The sequence below is a fragment of the Pyrus communis genome, chromosome 10 (genome assembly GCF_041283825.1).
Source record: "Pyrus communis isolate YQ-2024b chromosome 10, ASM4128382v1, whole genome shotgun sequence".
Taxonomy (NCBI): domain Eukaryota; kingdom Viridiplantae; phylum Streptophyta; class Magnoliopsida; order Rosales; family Rosaceae; genus Pyrus; species Pyrus communis.
In genome coordinates this window covers 5,048,305-5,075,000 of record NC_142574.1, presented here as the reverse complement: position 1 = coordinate 5,075,000, position 26,696 = coordinate 5,048,305, and the positions used below count along the sequence as shown (strand labels likewise).

At 38.2% G+C, this 26,696-nt stretch overlaps 2 protein-coding genes and 2 pseudogenes across 2 annotated transcripts; 3 read left to right on the top strand and 1 right to left on the bottom strand.

Moving 5' to 3' along the window:
• Nucleotides 1-525: 525 nt before the first annotated feature.
• On the bottom strand, nt 526-1,191 carry LOC148693408 (auxin-induced protein 15A-like; annotated as a pseudogene).
• A 726-nt stretch (nt 1,192-1,917) lies between these two features.
• LOC137729321 (auxin-induced protein 15A-like) lies at nt 1,918-2,508 on the top strand. Its single transcript, XM_068468237.2, has one exon. It carries the CDS (start codon nt 2,031-2,033, stop codon nt 2,334-2,336), a length of 306 nt encoding a protein of 101 aa, XP_068324338.2. The 5' UTR covers nt 1,918-2,030; the 3' UTR covers nt 2,337-2,508.
• Nucleotides 2,509-6,041: 3,533 nt separating this feature from the next.
• On the top strand, nt 6,042-6,647 carry LOC137726877 (auxin-induced protein 15A-like; annotated as a pseudogene).
• A 5,703-nt stretch (nt 6,648-12,350) lies between these two features.
• Nucleotides 12,351-12,991, top strand: LOC148693407 (auxin-induced protein 15A-like). The gene has a single exon (XM_088678782.1). The coding sequence runs from the start codon at nt 12,487-12,489 to the stop codon at nt 12,790-12,792; it is 306 nt and encodes a 101-aa protein (XP_088534908.1). The 5' UTR covers nt 12,351-12,486; the 3' UTR covers nt 12,793-12,991.
• The last annotated feature ends 13,705 nt before the right edge of the window (nt 12,992-26,696 follow it).

Genomic DNA, 26,696 nt, shown 5'->3' with positions numbered 1-26,696 from the left:
GCTTCCACGAAAACTCGTAACAGTGAAACCATGAATACTTTCCGCTAAGCCTACTTCCAAAGTGTCTGGTTCACTTAAGGTATTGGACTTAGGTGCATGTAGTGCAGAAGTGGGATGCACTTCCCGTGGTTGTGCCAATTGTATCATAGCAGAGACAGTGAGTTAATTAAATAATTAGGGTACAATTAGTTTTCATTTACTTAATTAGCATATTTGAAGACAATAATGGCTTATGATTGAGTGAAACCTGATATTTGATGAGTAATTCGCAAGTAGTCGTTTGACTGTTACAACCTCGTTAGCAGTTCATTTGGAAATCTATTACGAACGGATACATGTGAATTAGTAGCAATGGACAAATGCTCTGATCTTGATTCATCGATGCATTTCACGTGGAATGAAGGATTTTCGTGCAATCCATTTGGTGAAATCAAAGGGTTGTTACTTACATGCAAATTAATTTGCTCCCTGTAGTGAATAGTGAAAATTGCTCGGCTAGTACAATATAATAACAACAGAATGAAATTGACAAAGGGAAGGAAAATAGTATGTTCTGAACTACCTTTGCAGAACAGTACAATTGTTTCAAGTTCATATTACATGCTTGGCGGGACCACTAAATTTATGTCCGTTGGGCTGGCCATTTTTATGCTCAGCTCTCAAGTGGTTTGAAATTGTACCCCATGAATTTATCAAAAGCGTCTTCCATCAGAAAATGCGATATTGGGAACCAAAACTATATCTGAGTAGGCAAGTTAATTGCTTTCCTACAACTGCAGAAAGCGGCAGTCAAAATTCTTCCGATAAATGTAACGCGGCCTTCTCCTCATACTCTGAAGCGAGATGTGAGATCAAGGAAGGTATCTTCACTGCACGGGATTGTGATAACACCTATGGGATGATCATACCCAAATTCGTCTTCAGCTCAACTTAACAAATCTTGGAATAATGGTTGGTTCAAGTGTGATACTGGAATCACATCCCGCTTCTTTTGGCCCTCCCCCACATAGACTGCAAAATAGTCTTTAGGAACATCCAAGGCCTTTGAAGGAACTTGGTTTTCGTTAGCATGAACAATACCAGGAAACCGGAAACCCATGGTTTGAATGGTAGATGAGAAAACAAACAATGAAGATTTCAATTGACTTGTGAAAAGGACAAATCTTAGAGATGCTTAGGAATCGGGAATTAGAAGACTTTATGTTACTTTGCTCCCAATCCTGATCATATGCATGCATATATAGATTAACTGCTATGCCAAAAACCATCTGTAATCTGTAATGATTGGTGATAAGGAACTAGTGTGGACCCAATGAACAGACAATAGTTCATGCAAAAATCAATATGGCTATCATATTAAAACTAAAGTAATTAAAATCTGTTGGGAAGGCTAATAACCTAAAAGTCAAGAGAGACATACTTGAGACAAGCATTTCTTCTGTGGTAGACAAATTCAAAATGCATTTGTGCACCCAACTCTAATTTACTCCTGTGGCTGCAAGTTTTTTATACAACTTGCTATCTTAGCTTCTTGTACTTCATGTCCAAATTAATAAAATTTACGATCGATGTGTCAGAAAATCTCTAGTAGTTGGTGCGACAGATCTTTCAATAAATGAGTGGGGATTTGCAAGAGACAAACATTTGACCAAAATCGACATGGCTTTGTCATCCAATTCATCACCAAGACTCGTTGATAGTGGTTGAGACTTCGTATCGGTTGATTTGCTTCACATATTTTTCGTAATTGCTTGGTGAAATGTGGAAGACAAAACCATGTGATCCCTTATCAGCCCTTGTTCCTTTCTATACCCCAATCAGGTTGTCCTTGTTTGCACATATATTTCATCCAAGAGAGAAATCCTACACGACCATTCAAGTAATATAAACCATATGACTGGCTCGTTTCATAACCACGAAATACAAGTCTACAAACTCTCAAAGTCTAAAAATTCTTAAGTACAATAGTTTTCCTTGTTCTGCAAGTTCTTTGAGATTTTCTTCTACTTTTGATCTCGAGCTTTACAACAATGGGTTTCCGTCTTCCAGCTGTAATTCCTGCTAAGAAACTTCTTCGACGATCTTTTTCAAATACAGCCAGAGGAGCTTCCACTAATTTAGCAGATGTCCCAAAAGGTTATTTTGCAGTTTATGTTGGCGAGACAGAAAAGCAGAGATTTGTAATTCCAGTTGCACTCCTTAAGGAGCCTGAATTTCAAGACTTGCTAAGTGAGGCTGAAGAAGAATTCGGGTTTGATCATCCAATGGGTGGTCTAACAATTCCCTGCAGACAAGATGCGTTCCTTGATGTCACTTCTCGCTTGAATGGATTATGAGAATACATAATGAAATCTGCATATTACATCAACTAACTATTTGGGAGAATTTTGTAAAGTAGACAATCTCAACATTTTGTGACCATGTTTTTCATTGGGGAGTGAATCAATGTCTCCCTGAATTATGTAGAAATCTAGCAACTTTTAATTAGATATTCATACTTCTTTTCTCATCTTCGTTCGTTTATCCATTATCCAAACTATACACAGCTCTGTTTCCACATACTCGCCGCTTATTGCAATTTTACTAACTGTTCTCTTTACCAAATTTTTTTAGGCTCATTTCTGGTCTTCTATTTACGAGCATCAACATATTTCATGCTCGTGTGATGAATAATTTGATTTAACCATAATGGATTTCAATGCGACATATTTATAATCTATGATACCTTTTATCTTTTATGGTGTCTAGTAGTGTAAATATTTTAAACTGATGATCGGGTTCATTCATTGTATTCTTATAGGGTTGAGAAGTGTACTTGTAAAAAATCATCAAAATCAGAGCTGAAATAACTATTAAATTGTGATTTTTCATTTTTAAGCCTCGAAAGATTTCGTCCTATTACCTAATCTCCGAATGTTTGTTGTTGGTGTTTGGTGTATGAGACATCGGAGTATATACAAACAAGTTTGATGATTAGATCATTGAAACTAGGTTCGTAAAATGCGTATCCCATTAAAATAATAGATTCCACCAACACTTAAAGAGTTTATTTTATACTTTCATAAAGTAGAACATAAGTTTTTGTGCCACTAGTGTAAATATTTTAAATTGATGATCAAATTCATTAATTGTATTCTCATAGGATCAAGGAGTTAGTTGTAAAAAATCATCAAAACTAGAGCTAAAACAAATGTTCAATCATGATTTTTCTTTCGTAACCATCGAAGGATTTCGTCTCGTTACCTAATCTCCAAATGTTTCTTTTCAGTAATTTTTGGTGTATGAGATCTTGGAGTATATACAAACAAGTTTGACAGGTAGATCGTGGAAACAAGTCTCGCAGATTGCAAAAATCATCAAAGGAATTTAATAGGCCAACCATCTCACTTAGCCAGATGAATATTTCCACTTGACCTAACAAAATAAAACCATAAAACCTAATTTAGCCTTTGCGCGACAAAACTTTGATGGTTTGTTGGCAAGAGTTTACACGATACGAGTCATTTTTTTCCTTTGGCACCAAATATTTGCCTGACAAATTTTTTCTTACCTTTCAAAATATTTGGTCTCGTAAATATGTTGGAAAAATCCTAAATGTTGACCAGTTTTGCTCAACGATCTTAAATTTTCGTTGGGTAAAATGACTTAACCAGACGAAAAATGGTTCATCAGTACTCTCTGGTAGTGAACATTGATGAAATCAATGCCCTCCAGCATTCTCTTCATAAAAAATTTGCAATAAAAGATTTTAGAGCATAGAAATATTTTATTGGAATTGAAATGGCCACATCTCATGCAGGACTGTTTTTAAACCAACGTAAATATATGCTTGACTTACTTCGAGAAGTTGAGGTGCTGGATTGCAAACGAGCTCAAAATCCACTTGATAGCAAACTGAAGCTAGATGTTGAAGGGGGAGCCTCTCACCGATATCTATTCTTCCAAAGATTAGTTGATAAGCTCATTTATCTTAGTATCACAAGGCCAGACATTGTGTATGTAGTGAGTAAATGAGTCAATTCATGCATTCCCCTACAATGGTGCACTTACACTACACTTACATGTTGAAAAATTCTATGATACCTCAAGGGACAAAGATCATGGGATACACGGATTGCAAATCAACTACTGGTTATTGTACCTTTGTCGTCACATAGAAGAGCAAAAAGTAGACTGTGGTTGCTTGTTCTAGCGTAGAAGCTTAGTATAGAGCAATGGCACACACTGTGTGTGAGCATATTTGGTTAAAATGTCTTCTCCTTGACTTAGGGTTTGCAAGCAATCATCCTATGTCCTTGTTTTGTGACAACCAAGCAGCCATGCTATTAGCTAACCCACATCAGTGGGGGCAAAAGAAAATAATGGGTTTAAATATTACCCTACTCTAACTAATATCGAGGCCTTTTGTGGTAAAACCTCACACCTGACGGATTGGGCAGATGGTAATTATGAAGTTGGGGACAATATCTATATCATTAGAGTAGGCCACCAGAGCCTGTCAATCTAAAATTCCAACAATGTATCAAAGCCCATGGTTACGGGCTTGTACATGCCAAAAGCTTGTCACCAGGAAGTATGGGCTTGGAAACAAGCCTGGACTCTTAATGTAAAGCACCTTTTGGAAAGATTGAAAACAAGTCTAGACTCCATTAAAGCTAACCTTTGAGTTTTAATTGTCGACTTATGGATCTCCACATGTGAACCACTAAATGGGGTTACACATGAGGGAGCGTGTTAACTATCCCACATCGGTGGGGGCAAAAGAAAATAATGGGCTTAAATATGATTATCCTATTCTAAATAATACCAAGACTTTTTTTGTGGTAAAACCTCATTCCTAATGGATTGGGCAAGTGGTAATTATCAAGTTGGGGGCAGTACCGATGTAGTTAGAGTGGGCCCCTCGGGCTTGTCGATCTAAAATTTCAACACATGATATTGCTCAAATCCTGTATTTCATGAAAGAACAAAAGATATCGAAGTCAATTATCATTATGTTCGTGCTCAAGTTCAATCCAAGGTGATCAAAGCTGTGTACACTCGAAGTCATGACCAGCCGCAGATGTCTTCACCAAAGCCTATATTGATCCAGCTTCAGGGAGAGTATTGGGGAACAAGTATAGGTTAGGTTGTAATCACCACTTTATCCCTAGTTGTGAGGTTATGTGGCTACTGCCTTACTCACGTTACCTCACCCTCTCTTCCTTGATTTAGGGCTGCGGTCCTTGTTTTCTGTAATTAGGTCGATCGCGCAATTAGGGCTTAATTCATGGGGAAGGTTGTGGTGAGTAGTGTGCCGTGTTGCCCAGTGGTTATCCGTCCTCTCTCAATCTCTCTATAATAGCTCGTACCTTGTTAATCTTACTAGTGCTGATATGTACAAACCTACATTAAAATTCAACATGGTCATATGTATGCATATATAGATTAACTGGTATGCCAAAAGCCATCTGTAATCTAACAAGATTGGTAATAGGAACAAGGATGGACCCAATGAACAGACAATAGTTCGTGCAATTGATGTGGCTATCATACTAAAACTAAAGTAACAAAAATCTGCTGGGAAGGATGATAACCTAATCTCAAGAGAGACATACTTGAGACAAGCATTTCTTCTGTGAGAGACAAATTCAAAACGCATTTGTGCACCCAACGCTAATTTGTGGTTGAAGTACTCCGTGGCTCCAAATTTTCTTTACCACTTGCTATCTTAGCTTTTTGTATTCATGTCCAAATTGATAAAATTAACGATTGATTGTCGGAAAATTTCTAGTAGTTGGTGCAACTGGTCTTTCAATAAATGGAGTGGGGATTTGCAAGAGACATAAGCATTTGATCAAAATCCACATGGCTTTGTCATCCAATTCATCACCAAGACTCGTTGGTAGTGATTGAGACTTCGAATCGGTTGATTTGCTCCGCATATTTATCCTAATGGCTCGATGATATTTGGAAGACAAAACCATGTGATCCCTTTTTCCCTTCTATATATACCCCATTCAGATTGTCTTTGTTTGCACCATATGTTTCTTTTAAGAGAGAAATCCACACGACCATTCAAGTATATATAACCATATGACTGGCTCGTTTTAAAACCACAAAATACAAGTCTACAAACTATCAAGTCCAAAAATTCTCAAATAGTTTTTCTTGTTTTGCAAGTTCTTTCAGATTTTCTTCCACTTTTTATCTTGAGATTTACAACAATGGGGTTCCGTCTTCCGGCTGTAATTCCTGCGAATAAACTTCTTCGACGATCATTTTCAAATACAACCAGAGGAGCTTCGACTAATTTAGCAGATGTCCCAAAAGGTTAGTTTGCAGTTTATGTTGGCGAGGGAGAAAAGCAAAGATTTGTAATTCCAGTATCATTCCTTAATGAGACTGAATTTCAAGACTTGCTAAGTGAGGCTGAAGAGGAATTCGGGTTTGATCATCCAATGGGTGGTCTAACAATTCCCTGCAGACAAGGTGCCTTCCTTGATGTCACTTCTCGCTTGAATGGATTGTGAAATTACATAATGAAAATCTGCACATATTACACCAACTAACTGGTTGGAAGAATTTTGTAAAGTAGACAATCTCAACATTCTGTAACTACTTCGTATTGGGGAGTGAATCAAATGTCTCCCTGAATTATGTAAAAATCTAGTAACTTTTAATTAGATATTCACACTTCTTTTGCTCATTTCGTTCGTTTATCCATTATCTAAACTATAGACAGCTCTGTTTCCACATGCTGGCTTACACAATTTTACTAACTGTTCTCCTTACCAAATTTTATTCGCCTCATTTATGGTCTTCTATTTACAAGCATCGAAATATTTCATGCTCGTGTGATGAATAAGTTGATTTAACCATAATGGTTTTCAATGCAATATACTTATAAGATACATTAAATCTTGGATGAAAATTTTCGGTAACAAAATTCTTTTAAAAAAAGTGGCTGATGAAAATTTTCGCTAACGAGTCTTATAATACCTTCTATCTTCCATCCAAAGCATAGTAGCTTTTACATCTTAACTTAGTGATTGATATCTTCCTTTTCAGTTATAAATATTTTGTTATGGAGAAGATTGAAGAGATAAAAATAAATAAAAAAATAAAAAACATATTGGAATAGTTGTTCCTCAGATCCCGCTCTGATTGATGGGAGAGAATACCTAATAAACAGTTTTGGCCATAACATTATTTGAAAAACCAAAATGAAACTCAGGCCACAAAGGAGTGTACTTATTTTATAATACAATATAGGATTAGGCAATATTAGCTCCTCAAAATATGATGAAAAACATCCGCCTTCGAATCAGAAGGCAAGGGTCTGATGCTCTCTCGAACCCACTATCCATCCTTCCATTCAAACTCAATACATAGAGAAAAATATGTCACAAAAAGAAGAAGGAAGCATGAATAAATTTATTTTTGAAATTTCACGAGTTTGACACAGGATGCAAAGTTTATGTGTAGGGTGGTTGATCCAAGGATTGTAGTGACTTATTCTCAAACCAATGAATGCTGCAAGAGCTTGGTTTGTGGTGATGGAGAAATCGGCACGTGTAGTAGTGCTTGATGGTCCTTCACGAGTGTGGTGAAGAATGCAGAGAGATTTCTGTGTCGTCTGAGTGTGTAGAGTGTTTGAGAGTTGTGTATGGAATCTGAGTGTAGGATGTGTGTGAGGACCCTTGTTTTGTCTTGAAGCCTCGTATTTGTAGCCTCTGCTGGTCTTGATTTTTGACTTGATTAATTAACGAAAGAACCAAGACTCTATTTGGACTTGATTCGTGATTTTGACTTCATGAAATAATCTTGATTTAATCAAATTATCTTTGATTTAATCAAAAAATCAATAACAATTCATCCTTAATTTGGCTAATCACCCTCGATTCGGAATTCATTTAATTTAAATCAAGATTAATTAAAGATAATTTTTTAATTATTTTTGCCAATTATTGACACATGTCACTTTTGACGACTTGTCTGGTTTTGATGAGTCATACATGCCATGTGTACGATTTATGACGCTCATAGCCGCATAAGCCTTGACATATTTCACCGAAATTTACATGTCTACAATATTGTTACATGTTCTACATACTATCATTAATTTGTAACATTTCTCTAAGACCAACTCCAATCCTTGGAGTAAGTCTCAAAATTTAGGTTCTTCCCCCTCTCCCCGCCCCCCCCCCCTTACAAAAACACTCTAAATTTGGCCTAAAATTGGGTTATGGGTTAAAACTAAAATATTGTGCAAATTCCAGCCAAAAAATAGGTTTGGGTTAGTGGGGTAGTCCACTTGTGCAAGTGGGAAACCAGCAAGTGAACTTCACCTGCCCAAAATCACGCGCAAACACATGCCAACGCACTAGGCCTGCAAGCTTGCGACCCCACCCACATGGGTTATGTCGGCCACTTGTCTGGCACCCATAAGAGCGCAACGGCTCTTTTTCTCATCGAAAGGCTTTGCTTTATTGGACAGTTGGATCAACCAACAGTCCAAGTTCAAATTTGTTTTTTTTGTTTTAGTTTATATTTATAAATTTATTGATCCAACAGCTAAGATCAAATATGATCAATTCTAACGGTGAAAAATAAAAAGATTTAACAGCCAAAATTTAAATTCAACGGCTAAAATAATTAAAAAAATAATAATTTAACTCAAAATTCACCCAAAAACTTTATAAATACCTATGTATTTGTTCAAACATCCACACAAAATTCACTTTTCTCATACAATTCTTCAAGTTTTTCTTTCTACCATCTTCCAAGACCATGTGTTTGTTCATGTGTTTTGTGTTTATATATCTCTATCATGTGTTTCATATTCTTCCATAGTGTTTCATGAGTTTTATGTGTTGATTTAGTGATTTTCAATGTTTATCAAATTTTAAATATTTTTAAATTAAAATGTTCATAAAATTAATTTATGATAGTCCACATAATTTTTTTTTAAAGTTAATTAAAAAAAAAAAAGCTTAAATTCATTCTTTAATACTCTTGGGCTAAAATTTTAGACAAGAATGGTTAGAGCAAAAAAGCTGTTTCTGAGTTAAAACCTAAATTTTTAGGGCTAAAAATTTTAAGTTTTACTCCAAGGGGTGGAGATGGTCTAAAGAGGTAGGGCCCACCAATAGCGGCGAACCTACATGAGGGCGAGGAGTGACAACCACCCTTGCCCTCGCCAGAAAATACGCCTAGGAGCATTGGTTCAACCCCTCCGCTTTCGTCGGAATTCATGGTACCTACAAAAATTGGTTTTGGTCAGTGCACTATCTTGGTCGAATTTGTAGAGGAAGGGCGATAGTTTGGTTGGATTTGTAGAGGAATGACGAAGACGGAGGGGAGAGGTTGGAGGGATGAGGACCCCCTGATTATCTGGGTAGATTCTGTTAGCTGGGTTTAGATGCACAATCGACGGCGAGTGGCTACAGTTCGCAAAGAAGAAGAGTTTTGTTTTCTCTTTTTCTCTTTTAAAGTTTAACACACTGTCGTTTAAAAGGCTTGGCTTTAATAAAATGTTGCGTTTGTTTTTATTATTATTATTATTATTTATATCTTTTGGGGAAAGGCTGCATGGTTGTTTTTTTTCCTTTTCACTTCTAAAACCTCACAAACTTGTCCCACCCACATGTCTATTATATATAAAACTAGTGCCTTAATAATTTTATTTTAGGAAACTTTAATGAAAATGGCTTCTCAAAACTTTTAATTAACCGAAAAACCATCTACTAACTTTATTTAATAAAAAAGGCTTAAACTTTAATAAAAATGACTCAAATTTTAATGAAAATGACAAAAGTTTTACATAACAACAAAATAGAAAAACACAAAAAAAGAAAACATTTACTAACGCGCAAGATTGCGCGTCACATCACACACACACACACTCTCTTCCTCACTTAATTGTGCAATCTCTTTCTCTCTCTCCCTCTTTCGTATGTTCACATCCATTTTTTTCTCTCCTTTCACCTCACCCATCCACATTAACATTTTCTCTTTTTTTTTTTTTTAATTTTTTTTTTCACCTCTCCCCACTCTTCTCTCTCCTTTCACCTCACTCCATAACATTTTATTTTTATTTTATTATTTGTTTATTTGATTATTCTTTCAATTGTTTTAGAACAAACTAAGTAATAATATTACAAAATCAAAAATAAAGAAAAATTTCATTATTTAGTTTTATGAACATTAATACTGTGACTATTTCTTAAACAGAATATTGACTACTTCTTAAACTGCACACTATTTCTTAAACTGAACATTGACTACTTCTTAAACCAAACACTATTTTGTAAACTAAATATTGACTACTTCTTAAACTGAACAATATTTCTTAAACTAAACACTAACTCCATCTTAAACAGAACACTAACTATTTCTTAAAATCAAACACTAGCACTATCACTATTTTTTAAACTATTTCCTTACAAATTACTGTTATGTATTGATGTCAGCAATATATTTTTTTATCTCAAATTTCTCTCTCTTTTTAAAATTTTTTAGAGTTTGTTGATGTCAGTTTGAAAGGATTTGGTTGGCTCTACCCTCACAATCTCTCTTCCTTACACACTCCCTCTCTTCCTTCCCGATAAAATATTTAAAAGGTAATTTGGGTGCTGCTTTTGCACCGTTGATTTTCTATTGAAAATTACTACTTTTCTTTTCTTTCTTTCTGTATGTAAATAAATTTCTCTCTCTCCCTCTCTAAAAGAAAAAAGAGTCATTGAAGCTTCACTCTCATGTTTTCCTTCCCAAAGAAATGTTTTAAAAATAATTTATTTCATCCATCCATTCCATCTCATCATTCATTGTATTACTCCCACTACTTATTTTGCACTGCACGTTAGTTTTCTTATCAGTTCTATCTGCTCACAGTTACAGCAAAGGCTTGATTTGATATTTGAATTGGTTGGTGCGTGCTTACGCGCGGTTGGGTTGGATTATTTTTTATTTTTTTATTTTTTATTTTTTGTCCTTATCATTAAATAAAGTTTGTTCATGGTTTTTGGTTAAAATTCAAAATTTTGAAGCCCTTTTGGTTAATTTTCCTTTTATTTTATCCTAAAACCAAAGAAACTCGTATTAATTATAAACGTAGCTATTATTATATTAAAAATAAAAAATTGTTTGATAATTATTTTGTTTTCACTTTTTTTTGTGTTACTTTTTTGAAAACTAAATTTGTTGTACTTTCTGCTTACATTGGCTTTGATATATTGCTTACAACTGCTTTAGTGGATAGACTATTTTCTACTATGAATATTGACTTAAAACTTTGTACTCTCCAATGTGAAAGCAACCGCTTCAATTGAACCTTGCACTATTTTGAATTTCGCCCCTCCCCTCGACAAATCCTGGTTTCGCCACTGCCCACCAACACATGTGGTTTCCATCTCCATTAAAGAACTGGTACAAATCATAGTACAAATTAATGGTAAGAATAACATTTTTGTTTTGGAAAGCCTCTACCGTCAGAAGATGTGATATTTTTCATCATTCGATGAATGATCAATTCTAACAGCGGAGTTATATCCTGAAGGATTTTTTGCTGCAAACTTGGATCCAAAAATTTATCCGAGAAGGCAAGTCACGCGTTGTGCAACTGCAGCAACTGGTGTCAAAAATTGAGCTGACAAATGTCTGTTGCCTTTTGCAGCTCATACACTGAAGCCAGGTGTGAAATCAACAAAGCTACTTCACTGCAGGGAATTGTGATAGCACCCATGGGATGATCATTACCCGAATTCTAAATGTTGGTGTTAAGCCATCAGGATGGACCCAATGAAGCAACATCAGCTCAAGCAAAATCACATGGACTTGCCTATATAACTACTTAGGGATTCAGGTTAAAACCAAAATAAATAATTGAAGCCTTTTGGAAGGATAAGTATAAGCCTAAAAATTCATAGACATACACGCAAGTTTTCGAAACCAGTTGCTAACTAATTTACTTCTTGATTTTCATGTCCAAACAGAATAAAAAAAGATCGATGTGGCGAATAATATCTCAAGTAGTTTGTGTGAGTGGCCTTGAGGCAATTGAATTGGGGTTGGTAAGAAACATTAATTAGCATTTGATCAAAGTTCACATGCCTGTCTTCCGATTTTATCACCAAGCTCCTAATTGGTAGTGATTGACACTTCATATCTGCCTAACAAACAAAAATATGTAATGGAAAGAGAAATAGCAAATTTGATCCACATATTTTGCTCAAGGGCTTGATGGGAAGACAAAACCATGTGATCCCTCATGAGCTCTTGTTCCCTTCTATACCCCTTCCGGATTGTCTTCACCATATATTTTCTTCAGTAGAGGATATTCTACAAGGCTTGTCAACTATAAATACCATATGAATGCATTGGTTAATGACCACCAAATAATAAATCTACAACTTCTCAAGTTTAGTTGTTCCACAAACTCCTTGTGATCTTCAAGTTTTTTTAAACTCGACTACGTACTAGTCTTTACTATCACAATTTACAACAATGGGGTTCCGTCTTCCAGCTGTAATTCCTGCCAAGAAACTTCTTCGGCGTTCTCTTTCAAATTCAAGTCAAGGAGCTTCGAATAATTTAGCTGATGTCCCAAAAGGTTATTTTCCAGTTTATGTTGGCGAGAGTGAGAAGCAGCGGTTTGTTGTTCCTATATCATTCCTCAACCAGCCTGCATTTCAAGACTTGCTAAGTGCGGCTGAAGAAGAATTCGGATTTGATCACCCAATGGGCGGTCTAACAATTCCCTGCAGACAAGATGCCTTCCTTGATCTTATTTCTTGCTTGAAAGCATTATGAGATTGGATAATGTAGAACAATTACATGAACTCTGTGATTGTCACAATTTTGTGCAGTTGAATATTTAAACTTTTTTTTTTTTTTTTTTTCCGATTGAGGAGGGAGAATTACTGTCTCCTCAAATCGGATTATGCATGTAAATGGAGACTTTAGCAATATTCACAGCGTCTTTACAATATAGAAAAACATTCCTTATCTACTTCTTGCTTTTGTTCGTTCATGTATCCATTATTTGTTGAGCGTGGTGTCGTTTCTAGCTGTTGTATTCTACAAATGAACGAAGAAAAGGATACTGACTTCCCATCACTAATAGCCTAACAACTATTATTATTCAAAATACGTAACGCACGCTTCAACATGTGCCACATAGAAGACTGCAAATAGTTATCTTGTTTTTTCTAAGGTGCGAGAGGAAAATTTGACGAGCGAATGAACCCCACAGAGAAGAGGATTGTGAAATTATCATGGCATGATCATACATAGTTTATCTACTCATCATACATTGCCTATACCGGTGTTCTATTTGTCCTGCACCAGGGCCAGTCTTCACATGTATCTTCACATGCACTGATACCCTCAGCTTAGATCCATTGTAGGTGTCAGTGATGTCCTAGATTGCAATAGGCAATTAGGACTCATATGTGATGTGCATAGGGCCAGTCTTCACATGATTGTAGTACTAGACCGTAAATTACTATTATACCCTGTCATGTCTCATGTCTAAATACCTTTGCATGAGCTCGTATGTAGCATGTGTCAATGAGCGTCTGATATTTTATGTTTTTATGTTTGAGATATTGTGATTTACCGCATTCTAAAAATATTGCTTTTTATGGTAATTGTTTTCATACTATATGTAGTATGATATGTTGGAAACTAATACTTGTTTTACAACGAGGGGTCACAATTTTTATGACAACAGTTTTATGAAACTTTACTTTTCAACCCACTCACCTTTGTTTTTCACCCCTCCAGGACATAGTGGTAGTACTCTTGTGTCAACGAGGACTTCTGGCAGACACTAACATGTAGGATGTTACTCTTGATGATATAATTGTTGTTTTACTTTTATTGCAAATTTTTTATGCTCTGACATCATATGTGAAATGGGTTCAATCTTACTCATATGCGTGCTCTTGTAAATGTCACTTTAGGTTTTAATTGAGCGTAATGCTAGGGACATTGAAAGCTGGCAAAGTGAAGTGTTACCAAGTTATTACATTCAGCACATTGAAAGCCGAATTTGAAATTGAACTTCGCAGAACTGGCAGCCTTGTCTTTAGGCTCTAGAACCCGAAGGCCGAGACGTGTTCCTTCCTCGGCTGCAGTCGCAAGATCAAGAAGTCAGCAGCGTGCCCAACGCCACATCAACATATTTTACTCCTTGGCCGAACTCGGTCGACGAGTTTGCATGCCCCGTACACAATAGAAGGATGTAATTAGCTTATTAATTACTCAGCCTGCGTGCCATGTAGGCTTGGTAGTTTTTAGGGTCAACATCTTGGCACGCTCAGTAAGGACTCGTAAATCCTTGTTGCCCGAGACTTGGATAAATAATCAGTCGATCTTGAAGTAGTGTTGTCTATCCAAACTAAAGGTGCTCCTTGGTCAACTAATTCTATGGCTCCAATGTTGTCTAGCCAAACTGAAAATATCGCCGGTTGCCTTCACAGTGATGTCTATCCAAACTGAAGATGTGTTAGCTAGAAGAAAGAGGGAGAGGAAAAAGTCTCAGGGTTGTTGAGAAGCTTTGCACAAAGAAATTTGTGTGTTGATTTGAAGAGCTTTTCTCTGATGCAGAGCATCTTGTATTTATAGCATTCATATTTTCTACTTGACACGGCCTAATAATTTTGTAAAGTCCAACTGAAAATCAAGCTCCCTCCACGTGCTAATATACGGCAACACCACCATATTTTGACCCTTGATGAACCAATCCTTTGCTAGTAATTATCCCAACCTGAATTGGTGTTTGTCAGGCATCATATTCGAAATGCCTGATGCAAACCATGTGCAACAGAAGTCTCGTTAATTTCAAATCTTCCATGCTTCTTGGCGGCCAAATCCTCCACGTGTATGTAAATCATGTATGCTGCAAGCACTTGCAATTTAATTACAATGCTAACTCTTAAAAGCCTTATCACATCCCATTAATCAACTAAAAGAGTACTAGCATACATAATTTTCATACAAATTTTGCTCCACCTGCTGACCACCCATTACAATCCTTTATCCAAAAGATAATAACAAATAATGAATAATAGCAAGCTGGCATGCGTGATCTTAGGCCTGGTTAGGTGACTTGGCATCGCAAATGTGATTGCATTTGAACACCTTGTCTAGATAAATAAAATATCAAGATAATCCCAATTATTCGGGAGATAATTATTATGATTATGATAATCATAACAATAATTGGAAGTCAACTTGATATTTTACTCATGTGAGAATCTAAAACTTTGTTTATTCAATGGTCTCGATTGGTCAGACCAATGATGTAAAATCAGGTCCAAATATTGCCCCCCAATTTCCTTGAACTTCAGCTCATAAGATGAATGATTAGGGAAATTAAATCTCTCCAGCCGATTAGGAGTACAGCAGCACCGGAAAATATATTGAATTTGAATCATTACTAAAGTATCCTCACCGAATACACCCAGGCAACTCCTGCTTAACATTTCACCTGGGCCGAAGAATTTTCAAATTACTCCCACAGCCTGTGTGGAGCAAAAAATAATCAAGAAAAATATGGAGGCAACACGTGGATTTTTGGGTGAAAAAGACAAGATTACCCTCTAGGCACACTGGAATTTCTACGCACAAGCAGTGAGCAATCATCCCTCAATCAAGTCAAAAGTGCCCAAAATAGGTATTTATTCAAAACCTATTTCATCCATCCTCATCAAATCCTCTCCATAAGGTAACCCCCAAATCATTCCTTTCTAATTATATTAATTAGCTAATTAATTGATTTATTACCCAATTAATTTATTAATTAGCTAACAAATTATGAACCACACCCAAAAAACCATCCAAGTGGCCGGCCATACCCCTATAAATACTACCTCATTTTCTCCAAAACTCAAAATTGCACCTACAAAACAAATAACACCCTAGGTCAAGACCAAGAGCCTCAAGCGCCCACGATGAGCGTGGGGGGGGGGGTGCTTTGGCCGAAGAACCTCCGATGCCAAAGTTAGAATTTTGAGGGAAAAGTGTTTGGAGAATTTAGAGAATTTTGCAAGAGAGTTGGAATTGAGTTTTGGAGAAAATGAGGTAGTATTTATAGGGGTATGGCCGGCCACTTGGATGGTTTTTTGGGTGTGGTTCATAATTTGTTAGCTAATTAATAAATTAATTGGGTAATAAATCAATTAATTAGCTAATTAATATAATTAGAAAGGAATGATTTGGGGGTTACCTTATGGAGAGGATTTGATGAGGATGGATGAAATAGGTTTTGCATAAATACCTATTTTGGGCACTTTTGACTTGATTGAGGGATGATTGCTCACTGCTTGTGCGTAGAAATTCCAATGTGCCTAGAGGGTAATCTTGTCTTTTTCACCCAAAAATTCACGTGTTGCCTCCATATTTTTCTTGATTATTTTTTGCTCCACACAGGCTGTGGGAGTAATTTGAAAATTCTACCATCCAAGTGGCCGGCCATACCCCTATAAATACTACCTCATTTTCTCCAAAACTCAATTCCAACTCTCTTGCAAAATTCTCTAAATTCTCCAAACACTTTTCCCTCAAAATTCTAACTTTGGCATCGGAGGTTCTTCGGCCAAAGCACCCCCCCCCCACGCTCATCATGGGCGCTTGAGGCTCTTGGTCTTGACCTAGGGTGTTATTTGTTTTGTAGGTGCAATTTTGTCCAAGAAGAAGAAAATAGAAATTTGCATCCACAAATTGGTGTTTTCATTGAGAGTTGAGTCACACACTCGTAGAAAACTACCGTCTCTAAGGTTTTTTGTTTTTATGTTCATTTGTAGATTTTTTGTAAGTTCTTATTCTTGGAATTTTTATTTCTAAAAATTCTTTGATAAAACGTAAAAGAAAAAGTACAATGGCAAGAGATTCGGAAACCTCGACGAACGAAAATTCAAATGTTCAAGGATTAGGACCGCGGCAATCTACAATGCTCAACACAACAATGAATGGAGCGGTACCACCTCACGGGGCACCACCGTGGCAACCACCACATTACTCTGTGGATTTGACATTTCCCAACTCAAATCTCTCGCCCGGAGTCTACCACACTTCCCTTACCCAAGGAGATGTATTCCTTCCAAGCTTTTCCAACCCAAATGGAGAACAACACTTGTCTCGACAAGTCATACAATTGATGAGTGCCCTCGCACAACAAACGACATTGGTGAATCAGCTCTTGCAGCGCACCGAAATGCAAAGTGCCCTAGACGAGGTGTCCTAAAGTAGGATAAAGGTAGATGAAGAACCTCTCCATCAACATCCCAGCAAGTAGCCACTCGACCAGCCACGAACCGAGCGTTCGAGCAATGTACACTCCCGATTGGGCCCTTGAGATAGTGTATACTCCCGTCTTAGCGTGTGGAGGAGTGTGCACTCTCAACTAGGCCCACGAATGAGCATACATTCACGGTTGGGGCCACACTTCAATAGTCAACATGAACAACCTTCTAGGTGAAGTGTTCATTCATGGCTAGGCTCGCAAGGAGCATCTTTCACATCACATCGAAGTAAGTAGCATAAAGGACGAAGAGAAGCAGTCACTCAGTTCGACTCAAGTTCAACCAGCAACTTGCGAAGAATTCCCTTGCCTGTTAGGAACGAACCATATGGACCGCATCTGCGGCATAGACAAGTCAAGCAAGTAGAAGAGCAACCTAGACCACTAGGTCACAACTGGGAACATCTGAGAACTCTATTACCCCTAACAAAGGCAAATTTAGGAAGAAATAGAAAGGCTCGTGATCGAGTAATTGCGCGATTTCCAATGCAACAAGGTCACTAATGAGTCACTACAATAGGACATAACCAACATAAGCAAGTCACCCTTCACAGATGAGATTAAGCAGGCAGAGCTTTCATGTAAGTTCGGTATGCCACATTTCACATCCTTCAAGGGGGATGGAGACCCGGAAAGACACCTAAAGCACTATCGAAGCGTAATGATCCTCTATCGAAATAGCGACGATGTCATGTGCAAGATATTTGCCACCACTCTAGAAGGCGAGGCGCAAGATTGGTTCTACACCTTGCCACCACAAATCCATCCAGAGTTTCAATGAATTTTCTTTGGTTTTCACCAAAGAATATTCATCATATTACTCCATCAAGAAAAAGTCCTACCACTTGTTCAAACGTCAAGAAGAACCCAAAGGAGTCGCTTCGCGACTATGTGAAAAGGTACAAAGTAGAGAAAGCAAAGATAGTCGGATGCAACAACTCAATAGCTAGAGCAGCCCTCCAAAAAGGACTCCTAGCAAACCACCCGTTGTTCGAATAATTGATCGTGAAAGAAGATATAACTCTGGCAGACACTTTCGCTTTGGCAGAGAATCATGCACTTTGGGATCTATGATAACAAGTCCCTATCAGACCTAGTGACTCAAGTGGAAGTGAAAAACATAAGCTTTCCACTTATGTTGAAATACCTAAAGGAAGTGGCAAGGAAAGCAAGTGTGACAGGTTCTATGAAGCTATGACATAACAGGCTTGGTCACTTAAATATGACAAGTCTAGAAAATCTGCAAAAACATGAAATGGTACAAGGTATACCAAAGTTGGATCAATGTAGTGAAACCTGTGAAGGGTGTGTGTTTGGAAAGCATCACAGACATCCATTTGAACCTGGAAAGGCTTGGAAGGCAACAAAGCCACTCGAATTAATTTGCACGGATATGTGTGGACCAATGTAAACAACAACAGTTAGTGGAAACAGGTATTTCCTAACCTTTTGCAAAGTGGATACCAAATCAAAAGACTAAGAAGTAATATGGGAGGCGAGTACACATCTCTTAAGTTCAATGCATTCTATGAAGGTGTGGGATTAGAGAAACAACTTACTGTGGCATATTCACCATAACAAAATGGGATTGCAGAAGTGAAGAATAGGACTATAGTCGAAATGGCTAATTCTATGACGCATAAGAAAAACATGTCCTATACATTTTGGGGTGAAGCTTTGAACACCTCAGTGTACCTATTGAATAGGTGCCCTACTAAAGCACTGGATAAGAAGACACCATTTGAATTGTTCAGTGGAATGAAGCCTTTTGTGAAGCATCTGAAAGTGTTTAGCTCAGTGTGCTATATTCACATTCCTCAACAACTAAGGCAGAAGTTAGAGAAATCAACCAACAAGGGTATGTTTATGGGTTATGGAACCAGTGAAAAAGGGTACAGAGTTTACAATCTGATAACTCATAAGATAATCTTATCAAGGGATGTTATCTTTAATTAAGACTCAACATGGAATTGGGAAACAAGTGTAGAAAAGAAAGATAATGTCTCTCTATAACTTGACCTCAACAATGGGCAAACAAGGCAGCCTATGAAAATCTCAATTCAAGAAGAAACCATAAAGAATGGTGACACACAAGGGACTCCACAACAAGCAAGCATGAGTTCACAATTAAGTCACTCACAGATAATAACTTCAAGTTCAACTCCAGTGAGGTTGAGAAGCTTGGATGAGATCTATGCTACATGTAACTACTGTGTAGTGGAACCAGAAACATATGAAGAAGTTGAGAAAGACAAAGCTTGGAAGAAAGCAATGAAGGAAGAGCTTGAAATGATAGAAAAGAATGACACTTGGGAACTTGTAAATCGACCAAGTGACAAGCCGGTGATTGGAGTGAAATGGGTGTACAAAGTGAAGCTAAACCTAGATGGTTCTGTGCAGAAGAACAAGGCAAGATTGGTAGCTAAAGGCTACTCATAGAAGCCTGGTGTAGACTTCAATGAAACTTTTGCTCCAGTAGTAAGGTTAAACACCATAAGAACCTTGATAGCGCTATCAGCCAAGAAGGGTTGGAAGTTGCATCAATTGGATGTCAAATCGACATTTCAAAATAGACTGCTAGATTAGGTGTTTGTGGAACAACCTCAAGGGTTCACAAATCAAAAATTTCCAGAAAAGGTGTACAAGTTGAGAAAGGCACCCTATCCTAACCCACGGCCTGAAGCCCAGGTCCCCCCCGTCAATTTTTCTGACGAAACATGACCAACAATCATGTAAATTGGACAAAATCCATCGTTTTCACCAACAATTTCTCGAAATTCCAGAAGAATTTCATGGGGTTTTCATTCGAATTCGGTTGAATTCTTTCAGTTGCCCCTCCCTCAACGTTGAGATTTCATCTCCACCGACAAATAATTGGTTCTCCAACGAACCATAAGCTTACACCGAACATAGCCTAAACCAACGTCGTCGACTGAATCCTATGGATCCTCACACCCAACACTGCTGGGATAGCCCGGAAATCACACCGAACCCTAACTTGCCTCGATTTCCTCTCGGTCCATTTGCATAGCACCCACGACGTTGGGCCTTGCCTGTGCCGTTTGTTTTTCGATCCGCATCACCGGCTCGTTGGGCTTTGGTGATGATTTGTCCCGTAGACGTAGTCGAGTGCTCAGGGCTCCTACCGTCTCCCATGCACCGCATCACAGGCAAACAGTGCCCTTTATGGGTTGTTTGGGCTTGCGCATTCAGCCCAATTACCTTGTGATGCAAGGGCTTGCATGCTTGCTTGACCTAATACCAAACCCAGCCCATTCTTAGGCTTAGGATGCACGACACCCATTTTATTAAGCCACCCGTGGGCTTAGGCCTTCTTTTGGGCCCGAGTTTATTTGCCTAATTATTTTAGGCCTAATGGGTTTTATATTTTTCACCCAAACTTTAAATTTGGCCCGAGGTCCAAACAATTAACTCAATTATAATTATAAACTTAAAGTTCTATTTGCATATATTCTTGTTTCATATTTTTGTGTCTATATTTGTGTTTGCCTGCAGGAACATATGAACCTAAGTTCATAATTATTTTGAAACCTAAAGTTTTTTAAAAACATACCTGGTTTGAAAACCTGAAGTTTTCATTTAAAAACATCACCTATGAAAACCCGAAGTTTTCTCATGCAAAATTAAACCAATACATGTCTATTAGAACCTGTATGTTCTACTCCTATGTGAATGGATTGATTTTTCTCCATTACACTAACCACATCTTGTCCATCTATTTTGTGATTGAAACATATTGAATTTGAACAAACTCAACTTCACGGCTGTGGAAGTCTCTAGAAGGAACTACCTCAAGTGGGTCTAAGATGTGAAGCTCTAACTCACTGCAAAGAACTTGCGTCCTGCCATTGAATAAAAGATGGACAACCCTGTTGGCAAAGCTAAAAAAGCCACTGCTATGATCTTCATCAGAAGACATATCCATGACGCCTTGCAAACTAAATATCTAGCTGAGGAGGATCCACATGCAATATAGGTCACTTTGGTTGATCGTTTAGATCATAAAAATGACATATTCTTACCTGAAGCAAGACATGACTAGCAGCATTTACACTTCCAAGACTTTAAATATGTGAATGAATATAATTTTGAAGTTTGTCAAATCCGATCACTTCTCAAGTTTTGTAACGAAACTTCCTCCTAGAGAAGACCTATTCGGCCTTCTCTGCTTCTAATATTGTCCTGTAACAACAATATATAGCTCAGAAGTTCACTAAGTTCTCAAATTTGATCTCTGTTTTACTTCTTGCTGAAAAGTAAAACCAGCTGTTGATGAATAATCATCGAGCTCGACCTACTAGGGCGACTGTTATGCCTGAAGCACATTATAGCACAAATCAACACGCAAAACGCCAAAAGAGGTGTGGTAGGGGCGGCCAAAAGCCACCCTGCGAATATGAACAGAGTCAAGGCCCATCCAAGGGAGGAAACAAAGCCCAAAAGCGCTCAAACTTAGCTCCCAAGGCCTCGAACTTCAAGAATAAGGGCAAAGCACCTAAAACCATGGATGCAGATATGTGCTATCATTATGGCCGTGTTTCTCGAGCTCCCCAAAAGGTTGTAGCTAAATATCATTCTCATCGTAAAAAGTTTGAATCAAACTTCATGCAAGTGGACGAACCGGAGACTACAAAGATGGAGGTTTTTGACTTTCAAGAGGATACCACCCCTATGCAATATTAGAATCTTAGACATAAACAATTTTAGTTAGTTAAAATTGCACAATGGGGCCGAATTCCACCTAGTGGCCGAACCCCCCCTTGTTTTTTGGTTGATTTTTGAACAATTTTCCTTTATGTTTGAATTATTTGTTGGTTATTTGTTTTTGGATATTAAGTATTAATTAATTACCATCCTTGAATAAATGAAATTATTTTGAATTGATATTTGTTTTAAGAACTTTTATGCATATGACCGATTCAAATTAATTTTTCATTCTAGGTATGACTAGTAGGGAAATTAGTTGTTTGGTAGATAGTACAACCACGCACACCGTTTTACATGAACGCATCTATTTCACTAACTTCATACCTAAGATGCACCCTTGACAACCTTCTCAGGCATATCCAACCTGATAGAAGAATACGGTAAGACACGTATAATGTTGTCTAATGGTACAATCTTAACCATTGCTGAGGTACTCTATTCTCCACGTTCCGAAATAATGTTGTTAAGTTTCAAGGACATTAGAGATAATAATTACCACGCTAAAACCTACGTAGATAACGGAGTTAAATTTCTGTGCATAACTTCCTACGAATATGGCCAAAAGTATATTCTAGAGAAGATGGATTGTATCCCGAGTGGTTTATATATTACGACCATATGCCTTATAGAATGCCACTATGTGGCAAGCCCTACTATTAGGACCACGCACGAAATTACACTTTGGCATGATCGTTTGGGATATCCTGGACGAATAGCGATGCACCGAATCCTCAAATCATCACATGGGTATCCCTTAACCCGAAGTTTAGGTTTGATCCAAGGAACCGCATGTCAAACATGTTTTATGGGAAAGCTTATTACTAAGCCTTCTTATGACAAGATTCGTTCGAACCTTCCCATTTTTCTACAAAACTCCTAATCACTGCTTGGGGCCATGCAATATTGCATACAACAAAGTTGGTTCCTTTGAGGCCTGTTGGGACACAACCATTTAGTGCCCTTCAGTTGGTTATTGGATACGAACCTGACATATTGTATCTGCGCATTTTTGGTTGTGCGGTATATGTGCCAATCTCATCATCCTTACGTACAAAATGGGGCCTCAGCGAGGATAGGAATCTATCTTGGATATGATTCTCCTTCGATTATTCGTTACTTAGAACCTTTGACAGGCAATCTGTTTACCGCTCGTTTCGTGGATTGTTACTTCTATAAAACAGTCTTCCCATCGTTAGGGGGAGATAAGAACGTCAACATTCTTGAGGAACAACGCGAATTATCGTGGATGACTCTCACTTTGTCTCATTTAGATCCTTGCACAGCTTAGTCTGAAACTAAAGTGTAGCACATATTAGATCTCCAGATCTTAGCTCAAAGCATGCCAGATGCTTTCATCGATTTAGCACAAGTGACAAGATCACATATTCCAGCTGCGAATACGCCTGCAAAGATAGATGTACCAAATGTACGATAGACTTCCATCCTAAAGGCTCAGGGCACTAATCTTGGTGATCCACATACATTAGCAACTAGCCAATCATCTGCCCCTACACAAAAGCGTGGCAGACCCCTTAGTTCAAAGGATTCACACCCATAGAAGAGAAAATCTATGGCACAAGGTCCCAAAGAGCCTACCGTGAATCCGACTATCGCTCACTCATTCTATCTAACTCATGAGGAAATTCTAGATTATGGAAGCTGTCACATCCCGGCCCTGGCCCCCACCACATCCCAGGCTCGACTCTACCGTAGCATAATATTGTCCGCTTTGGGCCCCTACACACCCTCACGGTTTTGTTTCTGGGAACTCACAAGCAACTTCCCAATAGGTCACCCATCTTAGGAATGTTCTCGCCTGAACTCGCTTAACTTCGGAGTTCCTACGGAACCCGAAGCCAGTAAGCTCCCAAAAGGCATCATGCTAGGTAGAGATGGGAATATACATATAAGGCTTACAGGATCTACTCCCTTGAGCAATGTAGGATCTTACAATCCACCCCCCTTAGGGGCCTGACGTCCTCGTCGGCACACTTCCGACCAGGGATTGGCTCTGATGCCAAATTGTCACATCCTGGCCAGGGCCCCCACCACATCCCTGGCTCGACTCCACCGTAGCACAATATTGTCCGCTTTGGGCCCCTACCATGCCTTCACGGTTTTGTTTCTGGGAACTCACAAGCAACTTCCCAGTGGGTCACCCATCTTGGGAATGCTCTCGTCCAAACTCGCTTAACTTCGGAGTTCCTACGAAACCTGAAGCTAGTGAGCTCCCAAAAGGCCTCGTGCTAGGTAGAGAAAGGAATATACATATAAGGCGTACAGGATCCACTCCCTTGGGCAATGTGGGATCTTACAAAAGCGTTCTTGAAGAGACGAATCCTCCTCCTGAGAATCGTGAGACTTCAGTCTATTATACTAGCTTAGATAATATGTGGCACAAAAATGAGATGATTGTCGATGATGCATTAGACTATGCAGTAGCTACTGAGATCATGTTGAGCAATTACATTGAACACGACCGTGTTCCATTGATGAACGTTGACGTAGAACGGATTGGTCAAACTGAGAAAAAACAATCCAAGTCAAACTCGATTCGCTTGCGAAAGATGAAGTGTTTGGACTTGTAGATCCTACTCATCCACATGTGAAGCCCATTGGTTACAAGTGGGTTTTCGTTCGGAAGCGTAATGAGAAGAGCGAAATTGTGCGTTACAAAGCTCGTCTTGTTGCACAAGGCTTCTCACAACGCCACGAGATTGACTATGATGAAACTTATTCACCCGTTATGGATGTGATTACTTTTCGCTACTTTATCAGTTTGGTAGTTTCCAAAAAACTGAGTATGCAGCTGATGGATGTAGTAACTGCGTATCTCTATGAGGATCTTGATACGGAATTTATATCAAAGTTCCTGAAAGACTTACATTAACTGATTCAAATATTTACAAACCCTGGAGCACGCTCTCAATTCGACTAAAGCGTTCACTCTACGATTTGAAGCAATCTAGAAGAATGTGGTATAACCATCTAAGTGAGTATTTGACTAGTTAGGGATATGTGAACAACGAACTATACCCTTGTGTGTTCATTAAGAAGTCACATTCTGGATTTGTGATTGTTGCAGTATATATCAATGACATGAACCTTATCGAAACTCTTGAAGAGCTCGCAAGAACTAACATGAACCTGAGGTTGGAATTTGAGATGAAAGATCTAGGTAAGACTTGATACTGTCTTAGTCTCGAGATAGAGCAATGTTCGGATGAAATCTTAGTACATCAATCGAACTACACCCAGAATGTGTTGCACCGTTTTAATGAGGATAAAGCAAAGCCTTCGAGTATTCCTATGGTCGTTTGATCACTAGATGCAAAATGGGATCCCTTTCGTCCAAATGAGGATGATGAAGAGATTTTGGAGCTTGAAGTTCTTTATCTAAGTGCGATAGCCCCTTTATTGTACTTAGCTTAATGCACTAGACCCAACATGTCCTTCGCTGTTAATCTTTTGGTAAGGTACAGTAATGCACCAATACGCAGACACTAGACTGGCGTGAAAGACATATTCTGTTACCTTAAAGGTACTACAGATTTGGTCTTGTTCTATCCCTACGGATCCTCGAGTGATGCCGCACCCCTGCTTCTCGAGTCGATTCTCGCCTTGTTGATTATGTCGACGCATGATACTTGTCTGATCCGCACAAAGCGTGTTCTCAAACGGGTTATATCTTTATCGTTAGAGGCACCGCAATCTCTTGGAGGTCAACTAAATAGATCTTAGTTGCCACTTCATCTAACGATGCTAGAATTCCCACCTTACTTGAAGCAACACGGGAATGCTTTTGGTTAAGAGCAGTAGTGGGCCATATTTGAAGCTCCTGCAATGTTTATCCCGTCGTAGATGTCCCTACGACAATCTTTGAAGACAACATAGCATGCATCGAATAGCTCAAGAAGGGTTATATCAAAGGAGACAACACCAAGCACATTGCGCCGAAGTTCTTCTTTTCACATCAACAACAAGAGCATTAGAAGATTAAAGTCATGCAAATCGTTCACAAGATAATCTGGCCGACCTCTTCACCAAATCACTACCGAAGACGACGTTTCAGAAGCTTGTTCATGGAATTGGCATGCCTAAACTTTTTGAGTTGTAACATTGCTATTTCTCTTTGGAATTATGTCAAACTCAAGGGGAGTATCTTGAAGATGCTTGATCTTAATGTACTCTTTTTCCCTACGATTAGCAGCATTTTTCCCATTGGGTTTTTTTCTACCTAACTAGGTTTTAATGAGGCACCCACCTTGGGCTAGTCATATCCATGATAACATCCTGTAGACGTTTCTTTTGACTTTGCATTTTTCATATATTTTTCCTTAGACTATGGATTTTGTCCCTTCTCGGGTTTTTACCATAGCCTTAGGGTTTTTTAATGAGACTCATGCAAGTTCCTACCTTATTGAGAATAAGCGTTGTTCCTTAGAATTAGTGCCGACGAGTCGACTTCCACAACTTTTACATGATGCTAAATCTACTTGAGTTTTTAAACACTTAAGGGGGAGTGTTGTAAACTTTTCTAGTTTAAGTGTGATTGTGTAAATCCGAGATTAGATTTTATTCTAGTTATCCTTTCCTATTACGACTTGTATTCCTTGGGGATGAAGGAATTTATTCTTTCCTTTTTACTACTATAAATAAAGGCACTATGTAGGAAGGATAA